Consider the following 25410-nt stretch of genomic DNA (forward strand, 5'->3'; position numbering starts at 1 on the left):
TTCATAGTTCTCTGCCGTCAAGTCATCCATCAACCCGTAAATAAGTAGCCTGCGTAGCAAGCGTTTCCGTGGGGTTCGGGAGCAAAGAATTCCCCTCTTTCTTATTTTGGCTCTCGCCCCATTTTTACGCGGGCAAAACATTGAAAATTCCCGTTCCTTGGTCTTTCTTTTACTCCCAAACGCACGGAAACGCTTGCTACGCAGGCTGGTGAATAAGCAATCCCTTAATCAACTACCGTATATCCAGCAACCAATATCCTTGTCAATCTCCTTAAATAATGAGTGATTCAGCAGTTTAGTTTCTAGTTCCTTTTTCCGTCATTGTATTGATCCCTTTATTGATGGCTCTAACTGTTGGCTAGGGCAACGTTTTTTCGAACTCAGCAGGCAAGTCATTCATTGTAAACAGTCGTATCTCTTTGGTTATTAGCAGTATTAAAATCACACGTTGCTCTCCGTGGGACTGAGCTATGAACGAGGTGCGATTGACTCTTTTTGTCAGTTTCCATGACGAATGCAACTGGTCAGCTTGACAGTAAGAGAAAACCCGTTGCGCTAAATTGACGTACAACCCGCCAAGATGACGCAATATGGTTGAGAACAATTACTGAACAATTCGGGGATTCCCCCATTTTCAATCAACCACGGTATGTTAATTCGTCGCAGAAGATTTGCATATCTATCATGAAACATGGAGGGCTGTTTTGCCGGTTCGACCATAAACTATGGCTCGACGAAAACTGCCTGAAAATGCCGCGAAAACAATAATTGCTGACGTTGCAGAATGTTTCGCTTGGGAAAGCGAAAGTCAGTTGTTTACGGTAAGTCGCTATTTTTATTCAATTTCATCATTTTATTGACAGATTTATCGAGGTCCTTTGAACAGTGACCATCACGAGTTAGTAATAAAGGCAAGCCCGTGCACGCCATCGCGTCAGTTCTAAAAATTCTGTGTTGCGATGCAAAGGTTTACAGACACGTGACTTTGCCAAATCGAGTGCTCTGCGTAAGCAAAAACAAGACTACCATTCCGAGCGGCCAGTCTGAACAGTCAATCAGAGAAGGCTTTGATAATTCAAATAGTTTCTATTCAAGCCCAGTGTTTAAGCCTGGTTCCACAACAATGATCCCCAACTACAAAAGTTTTGACATATGAATAAACGATAAACTGAAAAGGCAAAGATTCGGTCTGAACGAAAGGTAGTGGAATTAATTTCGGAAATATAAAACGGGAAATGCTAACTTGCCATTTTTTTTTATCGAAAGCCACGTCAGCCCACAAATGCTAAGGTTGCATATATTTTCTTTCACTTCTTGAAATGACCATTTTGTTTATCATTGTAAGTTGTTTCTCGGAAACCACAGTGCTCCAGCCGTATTTATCTTCGTCCCAAGCCTGCATTGTTCAGCTGTACAGTAGAAATTTGAACGGAACGACTGATTAGGATTTTGGTCACGAAAATCGTAGGTCGGGCCAAGTTTGAGAGCGAATAAGGTTTCATATTTTGCGACGGACGTATGCTAGCCTGCGTCGCAGACAGTCTAAACCGCCGGTATAGTCCTATAGACTATATCGGGGATTTTATGGCACGTCCGGCTGCAACGCAGGCTAACGTATGCACGCTACACTGAACTTTTCTATGTCTAGTTTTGAAAAAAGTATTTCGAAGAGAGCAACTTCAGAATACCCGGCTACTTTAGTTACATGTGCCGGTGTGCTTTCAAGAACGAGGTATATAACAATAGTTGCTATTCTTATTCAATGAGATGCAGATGTATTCTGGAGTTTAGCTCGAAGAGACACGTCAGTATTAAATTTGACAAGAAAAAGGGTATATATTTCTATGTATATACCCTTATATATATTATATTTATACCGAAGGACGCACCAAACGAAAGCAAAATTCAAAAAATTCTTGTTTCAGTTCTAGAAGCTCCACTGCTGTGCACGAAAGCTTTTACACCTGGCGACGGCTGTGTTTGTGATGACTTGTCAAATTCCTCACGGGCAATCGAAAGTGGTGCGGTTTCTGTAATCTCCGAGCTGTATCCCACGCACAATGCCGGTTTCTTTTTCGTTTTGGCCGCCATTCCGATGCGGCTAATTTTCACTTTTCAACAGCACATAGTTGGGTTTGCTAGTGATTAAAGTGTGTTTACTAACCAGTCTGAATACCGCAGACTGCTGACAATGCAGATAACTTGCAGACTAATCATATTCTTCAAAACATTGGGAAAAATCCCTGGAAAGTACATGTTTGTCAAATACTGAACTGAGTGTCACGAAGGTTTTAACTGACGAAGATAAATGGTGATGGATGTTTCTTGTTTATATCAAATGGACCAAATGAAATGAATTGTTGGCGAATTCGGATAGATAAGGGGTCATTGGAAGCAGTTTTGACGGAACGCAGAGATTTGTAGGTTAAGCTGAGTCATTCGACAATATCGATATAAAATACGATTCAGTAGACCCTACGTAAAAATGCCTCACAGATTAATAATATTATAACACAGAAATGCCGCCCAAGCATAAGTAAAATAGACACGATACCTGTTTACCACTATGACATTATAATCTCTATATTTTTAACCTTCTTGTGCTTTAAAGATTTGTTAATCTTTGCGAAATACGCCTATACTGTTCTTTTAGGTTTCAGTCAAAACCGCGGCTAGGTCAGAACCTTACAGTTTCGAAATCTTCAGCTCAAAAAAGAAACAGCAATGTAGCTGCGCAAGCCTACCCTAACAACTTCTGCAAAGGAATCGAAAATGAAACAAAAATCGAAACGGCGTCTTGCTTATTACACATCTGGCACGCCATTCGGGTGGAACGCACAGACTGATTACAGGATTTCCTTGAGTTGATTGATGTGGTCACATGTCACTGCATGCCATTGAGCGAGGAACACGTAAAACGTTTTAGGTACTAAAAAATGTTCCTTTTCCTCACAATCAAACTAAACAGAGCAAAATCGTGTATTTACGTTATTGGTGAAGGCACTTGCGAATGAAGAGCACTGAGAGCATTGTCAGGCCCAGAAAGGTGAGTTTTGGATTCCTCGGTTGAAGGAGGTTGTTTACATTGAACTGAACAGGCCCGAACTTGACTAACGTTTGGTCGATCAATTTGTATTGTGCGCCAATGAAATCGTCTAGTCACATGATCGTAGTGAACAGGGAATGCTTTTCTCCTTGTAGTGCAATTATGATAGTCTCGTTTTCCTCGATGCGATTTCATTCTGATGCACTGGCGGAGAATACACTTTTTAGTCGATTAAATATTCCATGCGGTGCGAATTATGTTCTATCTTACTTTGGAAAATTGATAACCAAGTTCTCTGTGAATGAAAGATGAAAGACAAAGGAACGAAAATACAGGCTTTAGAGAACAACTTAGGCTAACTAAGTTTGAGTAAGAAAACAACCTGCGCACTCACGTAGTGTTATATTAAAGCTAAAAGTCGTAATTTACGGAAAAATCAATAGAATCTGTGGAAAAATATATGCTAAAAATTAAATACCTTGTCTATAATGCATGCTGTTTTTCAAATAGGGGCTTGAGTGTAAACTCTGCGCATATCCCTATAACTTGTATAAGACCAAGATTTATGGAACGCAGAACTGAGGGTATGCAAGCCACGTCAACTTTGTCGTCCACGTCGTTTGTTTTAAGGTGTCGGCAAATAATAAATGTGTTTGTCCAAGGTACTAACTGTTAACAACAGACGATGATCTAAATCATCGTCTCTTGCTGTAAAGAACGTCATCAATATCACCATGTAAACCCGGGTAATACGGTCTCAATGCTTTTGATTCCTATGGTGCCTAAGTTTATAGAATATATATAAAAAATCAACTTTTACTAATGAGTGTTGTGAAAGGTTATTTCGTGATACGGGAATAGCCTTATCTTTTTCCCCGTAAATTATGAAATGGCTCGTCGTTTTCTCCTAAACCGTGATTTCCGATTTCCCTGAAGAGGTTTCTGTGAAATAAGAACTAAATGTCGCGACCTCCGGCGTTATTTTGATTGTGTCTTCTCAGCTTTCGACACTCGTTATCTGGCGTAATAAACATCCCATAACGGACCAATCTTTGATCTCTGTGCATTAGTCATTGTTGGAACAAGGTTTCCTTTTTGCTGTGTACAGGAAAAAGAATGGCAAAAAGAAAAAACGAACCCCCGTACGCTAGAAACTGAAATGTTCCCCCTTTTCACATGAATTGGCCATTTTATTTTCCTTGAATCGTGAAACGATTACCGACCCATTACCGGTAGGTTTTTTATTTTCCCTGAAACGTGAACCTCCCAGAGCAAGAAGAGGATGATTCTTTTGCCGTATTGACGGAACTGCTCGGAAAAAAGATGGGTATTGATGAGTCCAATTAAATAGAAATTGAGAGAGTCCACGGGCTTGGTGGAAACGAGACGACGGTAAACCTCGACCTTTTGTTGCTAAATTCCATCGGTACCAAGATAAAGAGTACATACGGAGGTCTACGTATCTCCTGCCGGAAATCGGGATCGCCTAACAGTTTCCAAAAGAAATTGCTAATGCTGTGTTTACATTTGAGCTTTTACCGAGGTAAACAGTTACTAAGGTCAAGTTACTTAACCTTGGTACATTCGTCCAGTGTTTATACCGGGTCAAATAACTCAAGTTGATCTTTCAACAGTCGCGCGCGCTACATTATCAACGTCATGAAATTCGTGGCCCTCCCACTTCCCAGAATGGATTAAGGCATGACCCTTCACAAATACCTACACAAAAACATCTGATCCTCCCTCCTCCTCCTTCAGGACAAAAATAACCGGAAGTGAAAATAACTAGCCGGAAGTGTTACTCACATAACCGCGTATGTGCATAAAGCAGTTAATTGCGTGGTGTGTGATTGCACGGTGACAACTTGAAAATGGGCAAGGATGTGCGAGTAATAGAAAGAAGGAAATGCGCTTATGGTGAATGCGAGGATTTCATGAGGTCAGATGGAGCAACTTGCTCAGATTAAGCGATTGTTTGAGGAAAGTGAACTAATCAGTGGGGAAGGTGGGGCTATTAGAAAGTTTTCAGATAAATACATTGTCCTCGAAAAGCTTGTGGCAGAGTATGTTGAGCACCTTGCCCAGATAAAAATGCGCAAGGAGAAGAAGAAAGAGGAGACTGAAAGGGAGCGAATGGAACGGCTGAAACGGGAGTACAATGACATTGACTGGGTTGGACTGTACAACTCCGATAAGCTGTCGTTGTTGAGGGTGGAAGAGCTGTCCTTGTACTGTTTCCATCACAAGATCACCTTCAAAGGGAAAAAAGCTGAAAAGGTCGCAATGATCAAAGCGCAGATTGGCAGCTTGCTGTACGATTCAATAGGGTGTCAACCTCGGCAGCCCCCGCTAAGAAATGTGCAGCAACAAGTGACCTCATCACTTTTCGAGGTTGAAACTGACTCGCAAAGTGATGTGTTAGATCGAGTCGTCGGTTCAGACCCGAGTAGCTTAAGCGACGAATCGTCACCGGAGACTGATTTTATACCAGAACCCCGCGCGGAGACATTACCGCCGTCAAAATATGGACGAAAGCGGGCACTGGTCGAGAGAGACAATTATGTTTATAGTTGGGACAAGATAGTTTTTTGATATAATATTTCGACACCTGTAAATAATTTAGATTAATCTTGACTGGTAGCTTTGCTTGTAAATACAAGTTTTAGATTTAAATACACTTCGCGTGTTTGTTAACAAATAAGAGTCAACTAAGCGACATGGAGTAATTTTTCCTTGCCAAAAAAAACTATGGCCCTCCCCCGGTTGCGAATAAAACAGGTTTGACCCTCCCCAATTTGTAAAAAAATTACTAATGACCCTCCCCTCCAAAGCCCCGGCCCAACCCCCCTCCCCAATAAAACACGTACCTTTCCTTACATTTGTTAACCCATAAATTCTCAATAATTGTACTTACTGAAACTTGTTTAAATGATATGGATGGTGACAATTTTAAAATCCCAGGATATAACTTAACCTAAGTTAACAGGCAAAATAAAGCTGGGGTTGGAATTTGCATTTTTACTAGGGACAATATTAAAATCAAATTACGAAATAATTTGTCAATGAAGAGAGTAATTGCAATACGGAATGTCTGTTTATTGAAATAGTTAAATCAAAAATGTAAAAATATCTTTGGTATAATATGTAGACCACCAAGTAACAAATTTAATGATTTTAAAAATGACCTTAAAATGATTTTAACAAAATTAGTCAAATCGGATAAACCTGGCTATATCAAGGGCGACTTTAACATTGATCTTTTAAAAATAGAAATGCTGTGATTTCTCGAATAACTTTTTTCAATCGGTTGTCATCCTCAGGCTACATGCCACTTATTACAAAACCTACCAGGAAAACTAAATCAACTGCAACATTAATGGACAACATATTCACAAACATTGCTAATAAAACAGGGCGTCAAAGCGATATATCCGATCACTTTCCTATCTTCACTATTGCAGAACTCGAGATGAAGAATTGCCCTGTAATTCCAAATCCAGATAGTTACACAACTAGAAAAATTGGTGAAAAATCTTCAGAATTTTTTGCTAACAAAATAAAGAGTTGTGACTGGCAATCTACATTATCGAAAAATTACCCGAAAGAGTCATATGAATCATTCTTCAAAGAATTTTTTGAGATACAATCGAACCTCTCGTAAGCGACTACCCAAAATGTCAAGCTTAGGTGGTCGCTCACGGGAGCTAGGACAATACTGGGTCAAAAGTTTGCCTCAGCAGCATATGGTAACTGCATAGACCTACCCCATGCACCAACGCTCATCTAACCCAGGTTATAACTGTTAGTGGCCTCAAAAATATTTAGTAAGCTTTCCAAAGTATTTATTCGGCGTATCACTCTGTTAAACTACCTAATAAGACGAACGGTGCAAGTCTGACGATAGTTACAAAAAGAATCTTTTATGTTGTCTGAACGTTAGGGGGAACTGAACATCAACTGATAAGGATTAGATTGCTACTGAGCTTTAAATTTGACAGCCCTATTTTATTGCTGGTGATTTATATGTTAACTGTCACTTGTTCTTCAGTGAACAGGAAATCAGTTTTAATTTCCTGTAATTATAAGACATTTTTAAAAGGTAAAAATATTAAAAGAGATAACAATCTATGTATATCTAGAGGCCCAATAAAATCTTCAAAAACAAAAGAAAAATTATACAGAAAGTTCCTCTGGATCCTACAATAAATAATGAACAAAATTACAAAAAATGCCGTAATAAATTAAACCATCTAATACGAATTGCCAAAAAGAGTTATTATTGTAAAAAAATTTAGTCAAGCCCAAAATGATATCAGATCTACTTGGAATACTATCGATGAATTACTTGATAAACAAAGATTAAAAACCTCCTTACCAAGGTCGTTCTTAAATGATTATAATGAAGAGATTAATGATCCAAATATGATTGCAAATTGATTGAATGATTGTAATTTTTCCAAACTCGTTTAAGATTTCAACCATTACACAGACAAATTTTATAAATATCTTAAAGGTAATTGTAAAGATTCTATGTTTTATAAGAAACAAGTTGTGACGAGGTCAACAGAATAATAGATAGACTAGAATGCAAATCTAGTCGTGGTATTGATGAAATTAGAAGCAAAGTTATGAAATTTGTGCCTCCTTATGTATCTGCTCCAATAACTCACATTTTTAATTTGACCACAGGGAGCACACAATCTTGCTGAGTAGGGAGAGAGCTGGGGCAAATAAAGGAACGAAAAGAATGAATAGTTTACCGATTCTACATGCCCTGTTAATTCATTTAAAGAGGAGGGATTCTCTCGAAAAACGAGTGTAAGTTTTCGCCTCCTAAAGATTTATAAACATGTCACGCCTTCTCAGAGGGATGATGTCAATTACAGAACCCCTAGCGTTCACAGTATGAAAAGTTGAGCTTCGCGGTAAAGCGATAGTGTTACGTCACGTTTTAGGCCCACACGTTTTAGGCCGGGGGTCGACAATAAAGGGCTTACAAGACGGCATTCTTGACGGACATGAAATCTCAAATTGAAAGTATTTGATGTAGGATCTCTGGATTAAGCCGTTTGCCGCGAAAAGGTCGCTGAGGAGTCCACGCCTTTTGGGGATTATGACACCTTGACAGTTTATCAACTTTTATTGAAAAACCTCTTTTTCACAATAACTGGCGCTCGTTTTAATATTTTATTTTCATTTTTTGGAAAATGTTACCTTGAATAATGAACTTTAATTTGGTTGGAAAAAAAGAAAATTTGGAAAAAGTAGCCCCGCGAAGGTTTGGAGTAACCTTAAGCCATTTTGTTGCACAAAACCTGCAATAAGCGGACATGACACATCGTTCAGCGACATCGTTTTAAAGCTAAGTGATTATTCCAGATTGATGCATTGATTGATTGGACACTGTATGTTAGCAGACTTAGCTGGTCTTTGATCCTACAATTTGTTACACTGCATTACAAAAGGGTTATTAATTAACTATAATTGAACAACGTACTAGAACCTGTTTTGAGCGCACACCCTGTATTAAGCGAACACTAGTGGGGGCCCCAAGGCTGTCCGCTTAATACAGGTTTCACTGTTTCAGCTTGAATAACAAAGTACTTCCATCCTATTTTGATGACTTGTGTATAGAGAACTTTAAAGTGCATAATTGCACTACTAGAGGATCAAAGAAGTTCCACAAGACTTTTAACAGAACAAATTATGGGAAATACTCTACTAGGGAAAAGATAATTAAAATTTGGATTGAAATGCTAAAGACCATTGAACGTTCTGTGTCATTAAAAATCTTTAAAACGGAAATAAAGCAATTTATTTTGCATAAGTGATACTGACATAGAACTTCTTCTTTTTAATCGACTTCTTTCTGATTATACTTAGAATTCCACACAAAATGAGCTTAACTTTATCAGGTAATTACATTATTTACAACGGGTTGCAAATTTTATAAAATCCCAATCTCTGATCCCATCTGACTGAATTTAGACATAGTTACTTTAAAAGGGACTGACTGCTTTGTAAAAGCCCGCGAGGGTTTCCTTAGTCTTACTCCCAAATGCAAATTGTAACAGTCAAATATACATGCTGTATTGATTATTTCATTATGGGAAATAAAGTCATTCATTCATTCATCATTCATTCAAGTTTAATCCGGGAGTTAGATACACCTGGGAATACACCTCGTTAGGGAATCCTGTCTTCACTCATAAGAACGAATTTCTGTCAGGTTATAATCAGTATGACGTGGTGATTAGCATTTCCGGGTAGCTTTAGCCTGCGAGCGCGAGCAGGCTCACGTTGGAGCACAAGCTCGAGCGGCGTAGCCGCGAGCGCGAATTCGAGCAGAGTCTACCCCACCGGATCACGTCGCTCTTGGCCGCTCACGCGTGTGACTCAAAGGTGAGCCTGTTCGCAGATTAGGGTAGCTTTTGAGCAGGCAGACCTCACGCGCTGCAAGCACATTCAAAGCGATTTTTATATGGGGGAGGGGGACCAAAACTTTATGGAGCAGGAGGTATATTTACCTATTGTATTTCAACAATAGGTTCATCATGTGACTGCATATGCAAAGTCCCAGAAGATCAGATTTGTTTGAAGGTTCTCGAAGTTGGAATCTATTTGCAGTAAACCTGTTTTAACCGGGATATTCAAGAAATTTCAGGTTAGCAATGTAATAATTTTAAATAGTACATAATCCACTATCGGTAAATGGTAAAAGAGCCACAGCTTCTTTGCAATTTAGTAAAAGCGAAACTGCAAGTCCGGCAATAAAAGTATTAACTTCCGGTGCTATTTCCGCCCATCTCATGAGACTTCTCAACTTTATTGGTGCACTAAACTTTAAATGAGTTCAAAGTAGTGCTCGGTCGACTTGACGGAGTTGGTTTATTGCCAAAAGATATATCACTTGACGATGCGATATTCTTTCTGTACGAGTTAACACGCAGTCTATGCAGTCTGAGGCATTTGCGCAGGACCAAGACTGACAGCTCTAAGTAATAGAAGTACGAATGCAATACAAGATGATATACTTTGCCGCCATTGCGGAATGCCGTGAGATTTGGAGAGCATTAAACCGAAATGCGTGGACAATCAGTGACAAAAAATGAAGAAAAGGATGCCAAATTATTAAATGTGAAAGCTGATCACGAGACTCGTAACGGCATATTTTTAGTTGTCCCTCGCCTCTTCCCCCCCCCCCCCCCATGCTCATTATATGCTCTATTGACACTGCAAAACGAATTTTTAAAGCATCAATACATTTACTGCTATCACTGTTGTAATTTGACAACGTGATTCCCGTATAACCTTGCTATTTTATGATCTTCAGTTACAGGAAATTGCACGTTGTTGATGTTGTAAGCGGAAATGATCAAAACAGGTAAACTAAATCTAAAAATGCCATGGGTTGTTGCATAATTTCTTGGTTGTTGTGATTGTGATTAATATATTGTTCAGTATACTTTGACGAAAATAGTTTTTGGGCTCTTGTTTCAGCGAGAAAAGCGGATGCTCTCGCAGGCTAGCCTTGAAGCAGCCAGTGTCTGTTTTCTTTTATATATATCCCGTTAAGGCTGAACTTAGCTAAAGATCCTTTGGTAACCCATACCGCGGGTGACAAAATAATGTACAGTTTACGCGCATGGCTTTTCAGACAGTTTTTTATAGACTGTTGGAAGTCTCGTAAGGCGTTCATCCTCGCGTTCGCAGCGACATGTTTGCAAGAGCTATCTGAAACACATCTACTCTGCTTCAGACGACAATTATGCGTTTTTTCTTGGCTCTACGCGGTTGTGTTGCGTTAGTGCATGCCTCAGAATCTGCCATTTTGTGGGTTCACAGCGATATCGTACAGAGGCCCAAATACATGTCTGGAAAAAAGGGAAGCTCAGGTTTTCGATTTTATAATCAATCTAGAAAACGTTTACCCAGCGATTTATCAAGGTGGCTATGCTATACTAAGGGCCGGGTTGCACTAGAGCGAATTCAAGTATTTCCAATTTTTAGCGAGGAAAAAAATTGGCAAAAATTTCGCAAGTTCCAAATTTTGGCAGTGGTCGCATTAGACCAACATGTTGGAACCAAAACGTTACCGATTGAAATATACGTCACAAGATCTATATTTCTCCATTAAGTATTTTTTTAGATTCCATGCGAGAGTTTAACTCTTCGCAGATTTTTCAAGCTCCACGCTGCATGTTCTTGACTCTCCGCTCTACAGCAGCTGGGGATTTTCGGCCCATACTTGGACGAGTAGATTTGTTCGCCTTGCGTTTGTGTTGTTACTTGCGCCACTTGCGATCGAAGAAGATTGTCTCGCTGAAGCCATCTCTTCTAACTGATGCCAGTAACCGGATCCAGGGTACGAGTCATAAGAATTTGAATAAGAACGCCGCTCATATTCCTCGTTTGCATTGAAATAACTGTGAAAAGCGTCAGATAGACCGGGTAAAAAATGATTTTGTCCCGCCATTACACGCGCCAAACTGGACTAGCCGTCAAAGTTATTTTCAAGCCGTAATTTTATCCAGACATGTTTTAAAAACAAGTATGACATTTGAATGGTTAAAAAAAAGACAAAAGTGTTTGCTTTGCCAAAATTTCTTCCAAATTTTGGCAATCCGCAAAAATTTGGCAAGTTTTTGAAAATGGGGTCGTACTTATTTTACGCTACGTGTTGACAGATGTATTTTTTATGCAAACAAAATTGGCGCAAGTGTGAAATTAATTTCCTGTGGAAGGCTTGAAAAAATAAATAAGCTTTTCAATCTCCGGGAGACATGGCGCGACATTGTGTTACGCGGCTACAAAAGAATTCGGCGATCCCGATAACCATCTACAGACCAAGGTCAAGTACCTGCATATTTATTTCAGATTCGCATACTAAGCACTTGTAGTGTTTCTAGTCAACAAATGAATCAAGTTTTGGTTTAGTAAGGTAAAAGCAAGGCGAACGTATACAATCGCTAAGGGTAAAGTAAAGGAGAAGTGTCTTGACATGCACATGCGCGCATGATTTAATGAAATTGTTACCAATCGTCCTTGTCTTTATTATCTCATTTCAGACAATAGTTAGATATGCCCCCTGATTCTTTTCATATGTGGGACTAACTTAAAAGCTGTTGTTCAAACTACAGTTGATTGATGTTCCTACAGTTGATTATTTTTTTCCATTTCAACCTGCAACATACATGTAACCACTTGTTTTCCCTATCGTAGAAACACTAGAACCGACTTCCTACCCAGAATACGAAAACAAATGTTGTCTAGTTATCAGATGCATTGGAAAATTACAGAGTGAGCTTCAACTTGGAAATTCTGCGGAGGCAGAAAAGTCACTGCAAAACACCTACAAGTACCTCCAAGGGTCGACGCCAAATGACTTTTCTTTCCCCAGTTTAGAGGAGAAACAAATCATAAACAGTGTAGAGCGAACATACATAATCAATTCCCCGTGGAATTCCAAAAATGGAACCATTCTGTTGGCACAACCGCGCTCTGAAAACTTATTCGTCCGATCTCTCAACGCTTGTGCTGCGCTGGCTCTCAACATGTGTAGTCCTGACGTTTCTGCTGATGCTTTGGAGCAGTCCGTTAGCCACATAGACGGTGCCGATGAGGAGGCATTGAATGTTAGTTCGGGTGTTGCTTATAATAATTTAGGCTGTGTGTATATTTGCAAAGGATTTTTCCAAAACGCAAAAGAAAATCTTGAAACTGCTCTCAAAAAATTTAATTTACTCAAGAACTTGACCAATGGCCACGTAGTTGAAGAGAATATTGTAACTGTCTGTAGCAACTTAAGACTGGTACATCAGGCTCAAAGGGACCACACAGCTGATCACCAAGTTCGAAGTGAGCTCTTTCCGATGCTACGTCAAGCTCCCTTACCTGCAAGCCTAATTGCCGTTGTAGAATTTAATGAAGCGTGTACCTCCTTAGAGAACCGAAATCTTAGAAAAGCTTTGAAGGAGTTTGAGATGTTGAAATCTTTCTGCGAATCAGAATTAAATCAAACGGAGGAACTGACAAAATGTATTTCGTTGAAAATTTGCCTAGTTTACCTTTTGCTGGGAAACTCGTCAAAGGCTTCAACAATCATTGACACCAAGACTTTGACGTTGGCTGAACTGATAGAACTTCTTGATGTGAAAGCAAACTTCCCTGTGGATTTTTTCATTACAGCTGCAGAGACCCTAGTAGATATTTGTGTACATCAAGGTAATCAAGATTTGGCATGCAAATTTTTGGTGTATCTTGTAAAGCTTTGTCGCGAAAGATGTGGCGTAAGTCATCCAACCGTTGCTATTATTCTGCTGAAGCAGGGGCTTGTTTTATCGAACATGGAAAAAGTTGAGCAATCGAGGCAATGTCTTACAGATGCACTAGAGATTTTCACAAGAACTTTTGGAGCTGTTCACCCCGATGTTCTGAAATGTAATGTAAGTCTTGCGCGGTTAGAATCTCGCGAGGGATTCCAAGAGAAATCTTTGCTGCACTGTCAGAGAGTTCTCGAAAATGTAGAAGAGATTTGCCAAGTTTCACTTGTGAATCAACTGAAGGGTACGTTCATGTCAAAGTTTGATCGCAAGAAAATATCAATTCCTGAAACCGTTTCTGAGGAGGACCTCAAACTAGAAAGCCTTACTTCCGAGTTTGGTTTCGAAATCGCCAGTGTTCTCTTTCAATACCAACCAAGTGATCTTGAAGACAGCACCGTATCTCCCTCTGAGATTCACAATTGTGCTAATTTTCCAACCTCCCCGGCTTATCTGGAAGAGATGTGCGTAAAGTTAAGCTTTAACTTTCTAAAGGCTGGCTTATGCTTATTTAACCTTGGAATGGTGGCTCAAAGTACTGTTCTTCTGCTTCTGTCGTGTACATATACGAATATGTTTCACAACTACTCAGATTGTTCGGATGCTATCTTAGTGCAAGCAATTTTTGTCCTGTGCCACCTTAAAGCCACAAAAGCCTCAAGTGTTCCGAGAGAACAACTGCTGAGAAACGAATTCAAAGTGCTAAAAAACTACATCGAAGGAAGAGGTAAGCAACAGGATGGACCAGAAAAGAAAGCTCTGTTTTTTCAAGAAGATGTGAACTTGAAAGTTTCTCTCGCACTTTTTCTTCGGTCGTTCGTAGAGATGGAAATGTTCGACATGATTGATGTCATACAAGGATTGTTTTCTAAACTCCAAGACAACTATTCACAGGGAATGACTCACATTGTACTCGTGGAGGAGTTGAAGTTTGCCTTCTTTAGTTCAACCATTGGTTGTCTTGGGAGATTTGCAGTATACGACATGATCTTTTCAACACCACTTGGTACGACTGACAAAAATGAAATCCCTCACGAGCTATGGACACCTGCTGCGTGTCAAAATCTGAAGGACCAAACATTACTGAACAACTCGGAATTGACCCCTCAAGAAAGAGAACCGGGGAACATTATCCAGACTTTGGCAATTAAAAGAGACGGGAGTCGATTCGAACAGTTTTGCAGATTTCTCGTGGAATGCCCAATATCATACGGAGTTGATACCGCTAAACTAATGCAAGTAAATGCTTGGAGTAAGAGGTCCGCACAAGACACTCTACCTAAGCTGCTGCTTAAAAATCAGAATCAAGAAATTGCAACACAATATTTCTTAGAGTTGGAGCATTTAAATTCTTTAGAAACTGAAAATTCGTCTCTCTTCGGTGACTTTTCTCTTTCACCACTCATCTTGTTAGCAGCTGACGAGGTTGCTAAATCAAAAACGCAACCTCTGGTTATCATTGCTTCTGAGAAGACATGCGAAGGAACTGTAGCATTCACTTTTCCGGACAGACCTACCAGCAAATTTTTATTCGGCCAGCTTTTGAAGAAAGTGTTGACCGATTTGGAAAAGCTGGGTGAGATAACGGATGTGGAGATCGTTGATGACCATCTCGTGTTAATCATAAAACGTCCATCGACGGGGCAGATCGTAATGCGGTGTGACGAGAACTCCATCAAAATCAGGACCCAGCTTTTTAAGTCGACACAAAGCCTTGCTAAGCGTAAAATTTGCCCTGAAGAAACGTCATCCTGCCGCTGTCCTTTGATCAAAATGTTCTTTGCTGAAGAAATGGAAAGATGTGCCGGCAGTTTTGGCATTCTCTTTGAAGAGCGAATAGAGAAAACCTCGTGCGCCGCATCGCTACTTCCTGGGAACGTGAATGAAATGGTATTGACAGTAAGTGTTGTGTGTCGTGTTCTTCATGGAACTCCTTTTATTACTTTCCCGTAGAGCAGTGACGAAAAAAATATTTTACCTTACTATCTAAATTGCGAATTTCCCAAGCTAATAGTTTTGGTTGACCTGGACAGCGAGGAATTATAGGTGGGCGCTTCTGTTAACTACAAGACCGGTCGGTAAGTATTAAGTATTAAGTATTGTTAATTTCGATATACAGGGTGTACAGTTTCCAAAATCTTAGTTACTGACATGAAGACATTCACCTAAAACCCTTGCTATAAAACACTTGGATAATCCATATATATATATCACGTTTATTTACAACGGTGGTTTTTCACAAGCCCTTATACATAGGAGAGTATTTACCTTCGGGATTCAATTTTGGATGATGTACCTTATTTGTTGCCAAAACATCGAACAGTCCAGTTAAGTTATTGTAAAAAGATAAGTAGAGGATTGTTCGTCTCTGCTGCTTGCTCTCGTTTTAGGGAAACAAGACGCTACCATCAGAGGGTAAGGACAAACTTTCACACTTAGCCTCTTCCCCGAGGATGGAATCACAGAACACGACTTCCTGTCTCACCTTAACTGATGAAGAAAACATGTTGTCAGAATCATGCACACAAACGGATTCTTTGAGCCTCCCTCTTACTGTTGACCTTGGAACGCAAACTGATAAAAGTGATTCATGGGATCAAAATGAAAACTCCACTGGAAGTTTGGTGATTGACGCAACAGACTGCGTGAGTGCAATTTCTACAGAAAATGTATTTGGTTTCTTAATCTTGTTTCTCCTTCATCCCGGAAACCCTTATATTGAAAATATGTTCGTATATTTCTGGATTTATGAAAACAGTGTTGATGAAAATTTCACCCTCTTCGCCGTAACTAAGTTTTCGTGTCTCTAGGGAAGGCGATATGAAAAGTTAAAGGAATGTCGTTTTTCCCTCTATTTTCCTACCTTCCCTTTATACTCTTCTCCTTTTGCCCCGTGAGCTGAAGTGATTTTCAGACCTTTAGGAGTCATATTAGCAATACCTTCAGCTCACTTAGTTCAAAGAACGAGGTTTCATTCAACATCGTTTCCATAAATCCAGTCATAAATATTTCATAAAGTAAAGGGTTCAAGTGGAAACTGGCGGGCCAGTCACGTTTACACTGTTTTCAGGTTGAAATGCGTTCAAGGCAGATGAATTCCGAAACTCGGGATGCTGTCATTCAAGAGAAGTACATCTTCACAGCTGAAAGAACCACGACGGAAGACATCAACAACACTGACCATGACCATGATCGATACGGGAACCTGGTGAAGGGCAATACTTTGCCAGACGAATGCCTACCTAGCAACTCATGTTCCGAAGAGGAGTTGAAGTGGTCACTGTACGTCTCGAGAAAGCAGGGTGATTCAAAACTGGAAAGACGCGAAGACGAAGAATCTGACGATAAAACATTGGCCCATCTCGGACTCGCGGAGATCAATTGTGGTGGCAGTAATTCTGCTAGAAGACAAAGAAGCCTCGAAGAAAGAAGTACATGGAATGATAATGGTTTCCTGCTTGCCACACCATTGACTACGAACTCCGTCCGACCCCAGCCATGTGTAGAACTGCATGCCAGTGAACAACATCTTGTTAGACCTAGCCTTACTTGTGATCGGCAAAGTAATGTTGCAGATGACGTCGTAGACAGCACTTTCAATCATGAAATGGTGGTGGTAGACAAGAACGAGCTTCCACATAATGTCACTGACATTAGCTGTCACGAGGGTCCGACCAAAGTTCCATTGCAATTGCAAGATCATCCTTCCTCGTCGGCATACACCAAATCACCTTTTCAAGGAGGGGAAGTTGTCGCGGACGGCTCACCAAAACATCCAGATTACGCAGCGAATCGGATTGTTGCAGGAAACACCATTAGGGAAATTGAAAGAAATACAAAGACATCTTTTGCTTCTGCCACTTCATTGAGAACAGCCCACGAGATCAACCGCAGCTACAAAGGACCGCTTGAAAATCATTGCATTGGCGTGGGAAGATGTGGTGGATTAAAAGGTGGGCGAAAAGATCAATCATCTAAGACCTGGGACCGAAGAGATACACTGAAACGTGATCACGCAAGTAGCCACAAAGGTGCAAAGCTTAAGGAAAAAGGGCAACTAGATTCTGATATCCCGTCAAACACAATGAGAGTTGACAAAGCAATTTCATCGGAAAGAGTGGGAGAATCAGATTTCTCTGGCATACGTCCGCTTTTCCTTGCACGTCATACAGATGATACCAGTATGTCGATGACCAGTGACACGTGGTCTGAGGAAAACACTGAAGACAGGCCTGCAGATATCCTTTCAAGGTACCAAAGATTTGGCTGTTATCCTGACCGATGCTACTATAGTCGATCTACATGTCCACCTCCATTGCTTCTTCCTGAGAGTACAGAGTGTTATACAGGGGCACAAGTGCTTCCTCCAATATTAGGAACTGATCCTGCCATGGCAAGATCTCTCGCTCTCACGAATGGTAATGAACAGCAACCTCAAACATATAACTTCGACAACGAACCTGCATATTCTGGGTGGAACCTTTGTTCTGGCATTTACCCAAGTAATTCCAACGTTTCAATCCGGAACCTCCGACCACCACCACCGTTGCCTTCTCCTCCTTATGGTGAATCTAAATATCATGGTCTATTGGATGACGACCTTTCAAATGGTGGTTTCCAGACAACGGCACCGCAAGCTGTTTCCACAGCTAGTAATACTTTGTTTGCTCAAACACTGTCTTCTACGTCGCAAGTGGGAGCAACGACAAGACCAGAAAATACTGGGTTAGGCTTGCCAAATAACGTCATCAACCAAACGGACACTGGACATTCTGGATTTTCAGTTAATCCGACGTCAACCATCGCAAATGTGATCCGCTCACAAGCAGAATCCACCTCAACATCGGAAGGATCTAAAAGGAAACAACGGGAACCAGAACGAGTTGACAGAGAAACGGCCCCAGCAACAGTGTTTAATAATGACGAAAGCTCAACAATGCACCCAGTTTTGCGTAACGGTAACTCGCTCATCTCAGATGACGAATCTTTGGCTGCACTAGAGCGACGCGTAGCCGAAGCTTGCTCACTGGTGGAAAGAGTTCTGAAAGAAAGAGGAGAAAAAGAAAAAGTGAGGAAAGAAAGAGAACAAAGACAAAGGGAAGAGCGGGCCAGGAGAGAACTGCAGGAACAGGAAAGAAGAGAAACAGAGGCCAGAGAATCAATGCAAAGAGATGACAATGGAGAAGGCACTTCGACAGGTAGCGAAGAAGGGGCTCCTTCGGAGCGTGCAGCTCTCCCGGACAATCCACAGTGGCTATGTGAACATTATCAGCGGCTGTGTCGTGTCAAGTTCCCCTGCTGTGGGAAGTTCTATCCGTGTCATCGTTGTCATAACAACTCAGACCAGTGCCAAAATGACAACTGCAAGGCAAAAGAGGCGTTTTATATCGAATGTTCGGTTTGTAGACACCAGCAAGAGGTATGTAAAAGCTCAGTTATCTTATTATTATTTTCTGAAACGTTAACCGTCATACGGAAATGTAATTGTTGTTCCTTTCATGAAAAGTATCCGATTCTTCGACCCGGTTTATCGCATGTGCATTTTAAGTTTTGCGTAAGACTGATTCATGCTATGTGTGAAATATGTTTTGCGTAAACGGTAAAGACTCTGAGAATTGCAAACAAAGGTTCTGGTTATATCTATTTTCCAATGTTACAGCTCTCGGTACTGCTACTCAAATTTCCAAAGCAAGTTTCTTGGAAATTAAATTAATTTAATTATTACATGACTTGGAGTTGTAGGTACATCGATTTATAGCTTATGAACTAATTGATTTCTTGAAGCTGAAGAAGCCATTTTCTCTGACTACAATAGCTAGGGCTGAAATGATAATCACGTGGGCAAAGTCGAAAATCTAAACCTTGGCAAGAATAGATCTCGTCCCCTCTGGACGAGGAGGGGGAGAAGGGACAGGAGACAGAGTAGGAGAGGGACAGCTTTAACAAAGGATTAAGTTTGGATTTCTCTTTAAATGTGGCATTATCTGTTTAAACATGGATTTCTCAATCGAAATGCTTCCTCTCACCCTATACCTACTCTTGACTTCATAACGATTATAATACCCGAAGTAAGGAAGAAATTGTGCAAGAAATACTTTACATTACTTAACATTGAAGCCGTAGTGTCGTTTATGCGCTTGGTGTGTTTAACAATATGAATTATTCTCTCAAATATTTGAATAAAGATCAACCGAGACGCTCAGACTTGTGCCAGATGTAACACGAAGATGTCGGCATACTTTTGCTCAATCTGTAAACACTTCACTGGTGAAGATAAACATCCCTACCACTGCACGAAATGTGGCATTTGTCGGTAAGTAGACACGTATTGATAAAGATAAAATGTTCATTTGTCACGAGCATAGGACAAAGAAAAAATCTGAGTTCACCAAAGGATTCAGACTCATGATCTCCAGTTTCCGGTTGGGCGTTCTAACCACTGAGCTACAAGAAGGCTTCTGGCGAACTAGGCCATGTATTCCAATAATGTATAATGTATTGTTTCTACCTGTTACCTGAAGAGACATGGTATTAGCAATAGTAAAGGAGAGGTAGAGTATTCGTCTTCTATTTGAGTAATATCGCTTTCAATCATTTCAGGATTCACAAGGACAGATCTTTTCATTGTGACGTGTGTAACGTTTGTCTTGACAAACGGCTTCAAGGTAAACACAAGTGCAGACCAGATTCAGGACACGATGAGTGCTGCATTTGCTTAGAGGTAAATGATGCTTAATATATCAAAGCCTTGCCTTTAAAGAGCACGCAGAAACGCGCGTGGAGTGTGTAAGTATCGCGTGGGGAAGAAAACAAAACAAGTCAACGGTCAAAGATTATCTATAGCGTTGACGCGCTCGGAACTGAACGCTACAGAACTTAACATTAACGTGCTTGAAAAGCGAGCAGGATGAAGCATAATACGAAACAATTAGTTATACTACCACTCCCTTAAATATACACTGAAAATTGACATGGCTGAAATCCGATCAATAATTAATGCCTGCGCCTTTTTCTGCGGGTAAAATCTGATATATTTATTTTACTTAAATCGTTGTTTTATTTGGGATGATATTACAAACATTGTATTTACATCATATTCAATTGCTCACCCTCGACCAAAATTTTCCCATAAAGAGCTCCACATTAGAAGAAATTATTTTAGTAGCTGGACAGTTTTGTTTCTGAAGGTTACTCTAAGCGATTCAAAGGGGAAACTGCCATCCAACTACTACCCATATTACCACTTGAAATATCGATGGAATTAAGTCAAACAATAGGTAGGCTAGGTTTGGAAAAACACTCTTTTATTGGATCACCCTCTTCCCTATCGGCTACGATCCTAATAACCATTAGACAAGATAATTCGGACGCGAATATAATGAATAGTTTCCATAAATAGGTTTCCAAACAAACACAGTTTGTCATTCCCTTAACCTCATATTAAATCAAATCTCGTGTTCTACGTGTGATTTTGAATTGTCTTTATTTTGAAGACGGAGTCGGCTCTACTGGAGTTGAACCACCGCCAGAGTTGCTTGATCGTCTTCTAAAGAATGGAGTACGTTTGTGCGCTTACTCTTAACAACTCTAAACTGATCTGCAAAAGATGCATGTCGTACATTATTTCCACGGAAATCGAGACTGGTGCGGTTTTAATTAATGTTGAATAACTTGCCTACTGTACCCAAAGGAGGCAGAAGATCTTGTGATGAAAACAGCTTGACGTCAATATAAAACGTCACCATTCTTTCGATGGATTTCTATATTTTTTCGCTTGCAATCCACTTCGGTAGGCCCGTTATTAAAAATGTGTTTGCTCTGGAAGAATAGTAGTTGCATGTGAAAGGAATATCCCACGTTAAAAAAAATTGCCCAGCAACTGCTTTGCTTTACATGGAAATTTACTTTCAAAAATTACGAAAACAGCACTCCCGGGCTAATCTTCTAAAAGCCTTCTACTAGCCAAACCTGTAGGGTGGCCTGTGTTTACTAACCAAGAATGGGCAACATCGTAGATACGATTAAGGCACAATAAGATCGATCAAAACGATGCCGAGACAATGGAAAAACTGAAAACGGTTCACAAAATGATGGTGGACAAGATTGCAGCAACATCGGTCCAGATACAGAAAGCATCCATTAAAGACAAGAGTTCCGATTGTGACAGTCGTGGACAAGTCGCAGAAGTACAAAATCAAAGTGAAGGAAGAGCCAGATCCAGCGATAGCTGGCGCCATTGTTGAGCCCATGACTGGAAACTTTCTGTAAGGGATAACCAGCCTCATCAAGGTCGCCCTGAACGAGTTCCTGGGAAACACCTCAGCGGGTGAGACAGAGAAGGTTGATTTTCACGTCTTCTATGCCAACAACAGCCTCCTGAAAATCGACTGTATGATGTACAAACACGAGTTTACCTCCAGCGGGCTCAAACTGAATTCCAGAAGGCTTTCTGCTACTACATGTAAATTATAGTTCTAAACTTAGAAAAAGTGAACCCGCAGATCTTGTTGTACGAGCTGGTGAGGGGCATCGGAGAGGAAACTCTGCCCAGTGCTGCAAAGCATCTTCAAGGTCTGGCTGTGTTTGCCAAGGAGCTGTACTTAACCATTCACCTGCCGAAGAATGCAGCATTGGGAGGCGATAGCGCTTCCGAAAGTAGCGGCGGTAGGACGCCCCTGAAATCGAAGCCCCAAACCCAGGTAAGGGGGGAAACATAGGAGACGAGGAGAACCTTGAATTGACCTTAGAGAAAGATAAAGACGGAAGCTGCACGCAGGATACATTTGAGATGTTTTCTACCCTGAATGGCATGTCGAAGGAAGCTCACGATCCCGAGCAAGATGAATTTAGTACAACAGAAGAATTTGGAGTCATTGTGGTGGAAAAGAAAAATCTAAGATAGCATCCTTTTAAGTTAACTTTCAATTTCAAAGTGGTACTGTTTAAATATGGGTGTCTCTTTCGTCGGGTCTAATTTAACTAGTTCTCGTAAAGCTTTGTTGGTTTCAGCCAATTAACACGATCGAGGAAACAATCACAAATAGATTGAGTTAACTATATACACTTTTTTTTTTAGTGCTTTTTAATTTTCAAGTTAACCCTGGCCCCATTAAATAATTGTGTGATAAATACTATTGGAGCTGTGAAATTAAAGAAATTAAATGAATTAGTTCTCCATAGCTTTGTCTTGAATGTTGTCGTGACAGCTGTGATGTGAGAAGAATAAAAGTATGTAACACGTCAGTTTGTTGTGGAGCATCTTTTCTAATCTAAGGATTTTGCCTAACAAGTTCTTAAATTTTAGGTTCTTATACGCGGTTTTCTACTGTATTAAAATGGCAATTTTTTTTAGCTGGTCCGAAATAATGTATTTGTATTCAGATGGGGTATGATTTTTAAAGAATAACGTGAAAAAAATTATTGATTTCTCTAGATTTATAGGGGAAATTCATCTTTCAGTGGAACAATGACTCAGAGAAAAGAAATAAGAAATGTTAGACTTGTGTCTTTTGAAGCGTTCCTGACTTTTACGTGAACGGAAGCCAGCAATAGCAGGACAGGTTTCAAAAAGGCTCTAGATGGCGTTGTAGACCATACCCTGATTGGTCACTGAAGTATGGATAACGCTATCCACGGGATAAATCAGTACCCACTGGATAGTAAGCACTTATGATTGGCCTCAAATGAAACAGCGAGTTTTAAAAGTAACAATTACTTAAGATGTTGAAATGTCGACGTCACCGGAATAATAAGTGAAGTGTTTTTTTTTTAATCATATCTCCAGGATGCTTTCAGCGGTTGCCAGATCCTGCCATGCTCACACAAGGTCCACAGGGAGTGCGCCATTGCAATGATACAAAACGGCGTGTAAGTATACTTGAAATGTCCTCATGCTTCACATGGCCTGATGTTTTTTTGCTATCTTCATAGAGCCTCTCTGTTTAAAAAATAAATAAAAAATAAATAGATAAATAAAAAATAAATAAATAACTTTATTTGTGTCAAATGTGTTAAGCATTATTTTTTTCTGGTAATTATGACAAAACGTATTGAGCCTCGTATGATCTCTCGTATGATTTTATGTTAGCAGCCCTGGTGAATGAATAACCAGGGAGGCTTAATTGAATCCCGTTAAGCCTCTCGTACTTCAAGTTAGTCTTTCCACAGACGTTTATTATTTTTTCAGCTCCGTTGCGTTTCAGCGCGTGTGTCTCACGCGCCGGGTTAATATTTCGTTAAGCTTCTCAACTCAACGAAAGTAAGACAAAATAGAGGGTCTGTGGACAGGCTAACTTCAAGTTAGTTTAGGGCTTTGATGTTACTAAAAAATACTTACTTACTTCATCGTAATCAAAGTTTTTGTCATTAGTGATGTTTCTTATTTGGTTCACGTTTAAAGGAATATTCTCATTGAAATAGGTTTACGCAAGCCATTAAGATAAGCCTGGGTAAACCGAATTTTTTTCGTTTCTTCCACAGTCGCAGTTGCCCAATTTGTCGTCATCCGCTGTACAGTCAGTCAGCAGTCACCGAGTAAAATGGCCGCCACAAGTTTTAAGACTGAGGAACACGAAAACGTATAACTCTGAATCGATCGATGTGACAATGGTGATGGTTTCTGCAGCGTCCACACCACGCCGGAGAAATTTGAGAACGCAGCTTTATTTCTACGGTTAGGCCTACCGTCCACAATAATGCGCCTGGAAAACGGAGCTTTTCGAAAGCGGAGAAATATGAAAACGCCAGTTTTCGTTTTCGTTTTCGTTTTCGTGTGATGAAAACATTTTGACAATGGAGCTTTTCGAAAACGATGGTGTCACAAATGTCATTTCCCTGACCCAGTTTTCCTCAAACACAAATTCAAAACGACTAGTGGTTGTTGCGTTTTTAAATTCCTTCCGCGTAGTGTGGACGGAACCTTAATATATACACCAAAAGTTTTCAGTTTCAGGGGTTGTACTAGGAGATTAAAGTAGATTTTTTAGTATTAAATAAATTAGATTTACCTGCATAATTTTTAGCTCTAAGCACGTCATCATATAGGGTGCTTGGTTAATGTTCTCATCATTTAAATTTTTATTAAGTCTATAAGGTGGCTTGTTCATTGCAATTTTTAGAAAACGGCGATGGAGATTTAATCAAATACTATGCAGCTGACTGTAGCTAAAGATTAAAGGTTTTATGTAGTCTTGAGGTTATTAAAAATATATCATGTAAACAGCAAAGATGTTATCGCAAACTTCGCTGGAGTTCTAAATTAATTAAGTTGGCAGTGAGAATCAGAGTGAAAAACAGGTTTTTAATATCGAGGACTTCAATGTCAGCAACTCGATTAGAGCCGGACAGGTAGATTTGCTAAATTGCTCTGTATCACGGTTACCGCTCCTGAGGGAGGGAAAACATTGAGACACTCCCAGCAGAACGTAATTAAACTTTGATAGAATCGAGTGAAGTTTGTGATAGAGTTTTTCTCAATATATAGAGACTTTTCGGGTTAGACCATTAAGGATCAAGGAGGGGGACGATTCCCTACAGAAATTCGCTTAAGGCAAAATCGATCATCCAGAACAAAATTCTGGGGGCGATTTATCAAGAAAAATAAATTTAAGTGTGGTACTTACGTGCCATAAAAATCAACAACAAAAATTGGCACAATTTGCACCTACGCTGCAAAATGTTTACCTCTCTCCTTGATTTCTGTATGGTCTGCCCCTTGCCCAAGATGGCCCCACTATGGTGGTCTATGGATAATTTTAGTTGATTTTAGCTGAGAATATTTTTACTCTTTTGTCGAACAGTTTTTATTGATTTCATACCTCCTATCGGTTTGACTGAGTTGGAAATGTTTTAACAAACTATACGATCGTCGTCTTTCAGTTAAAGGGATCATTAAATAAATCAGAAATGTTGGACAATTTGTTTAAAGAGCGCTGCATTTATATATTACAATAGCGTGAAAGTAATTGCCAGCGTTTAGATTTTTGCAATTTATTTTTACTTTACGAGGTAATAACAGAATAATAAATATCTTTTAAAGCTGGA

At 40.0% G+C, this 25410-nt stretch overlaps 2 protein-coding genes across 5 annotated transcripts; both read left to right on the plus strand.

Annotated features, from left to right (window-relative positions):
- Nucleotides 1-664: 664 nt before the first annotated feature.
- Nucleotides 665-25410, plus strand: LOC110067462 (uncharacterized). 4 transcript variants are annotated; one of them, XM_089283510.1, is made up of 10 exons: nt 665-821; nt 9594-9710; nt 10380-10430; nt 12269-15267; nt 15759-16013; nt 16439-18787; nt 19554-19681; nt 19969-20089; nt 23153-23235; nt 23848-25410. In XM_089283510.1, the coding sequence occupies exons 3-10, from the start codon at nt 10418-10420 to the stop codon at nt 23903-23905; spliced, it is 6006 nt and encodes a 2001-aa protein (XP_089139636.1). In that variant the 5' UTR covers nt 665-821; nt 9594-9710; nt 10380-10417; the 3' UTR covers nt 23906-25410. The 4 variants fall into 4 exon arrangements, with proteins under 4 accessions (XP_089139636.1, XP_089139640.1, XP_089139637.1 ...); XM_089283514.1 differs by having other exon boundaries at nt 12269-15258; XM_089283511.1 differs by lacking the exon at nt 665-821 and adding an exon at nt 1948-3046.
- On the plus strand, nt 3054-7275 carry LOC149116049 (uncharacterized). The gene has a single exon (XM_089283562.1). The coding sequence runs from the start codon at nt 4991-4993 to the stop codon at nt 5636-5638; it is 648 nt and encodes a 215-aa protein (XP_089139688.1). The 5' UTR covers nt 3054-4990; the 3' UTR covers nt 5639-7275.

This window comes from Orbicella faveolata, unplaced genomic scaffold (genome assembly GCF_042242905.1).
Source record: "Orbicella faveolata isolate gen_17 unplaced genomic scaffold, um_ofav_v1 contig_12, whole genome shotgun sequence".
NCBI classification, from domain to species: Eukaryota; Metazoa; Cnidaria; class Anthozoa; order Scleractinia; family Merulinidae; genus Orbicella; species Orbicella faveolata.

Excerpts from the sequence above, each read along its gene's own strand:
- LOC149116049 (XM_089283562.1), top strand. The coding sequence starts at position 4,991 with ATGGAGCAACTTGCTCAGATTAAGCGATTGTTTGAGGAAAGTGAACTA.
- LOC110067462 (XM_089283510.1), top strand. Across the intron at positions 15,268-15,758 it reads TGAATGAAATGGTATTGACA|GGAAACAAGACGCTACCATC; the intron begins GTAAGTGTTGTG and ends CTCTCGTTTTAG. Across the intron at positions 16,014-16,438 it reads TGATTGACGCAACAGACTGC|GTTGAAATGCGTTCAAGGCA; the intron begins GTGAGTGCAATT and ends CACTGTTTTCAG.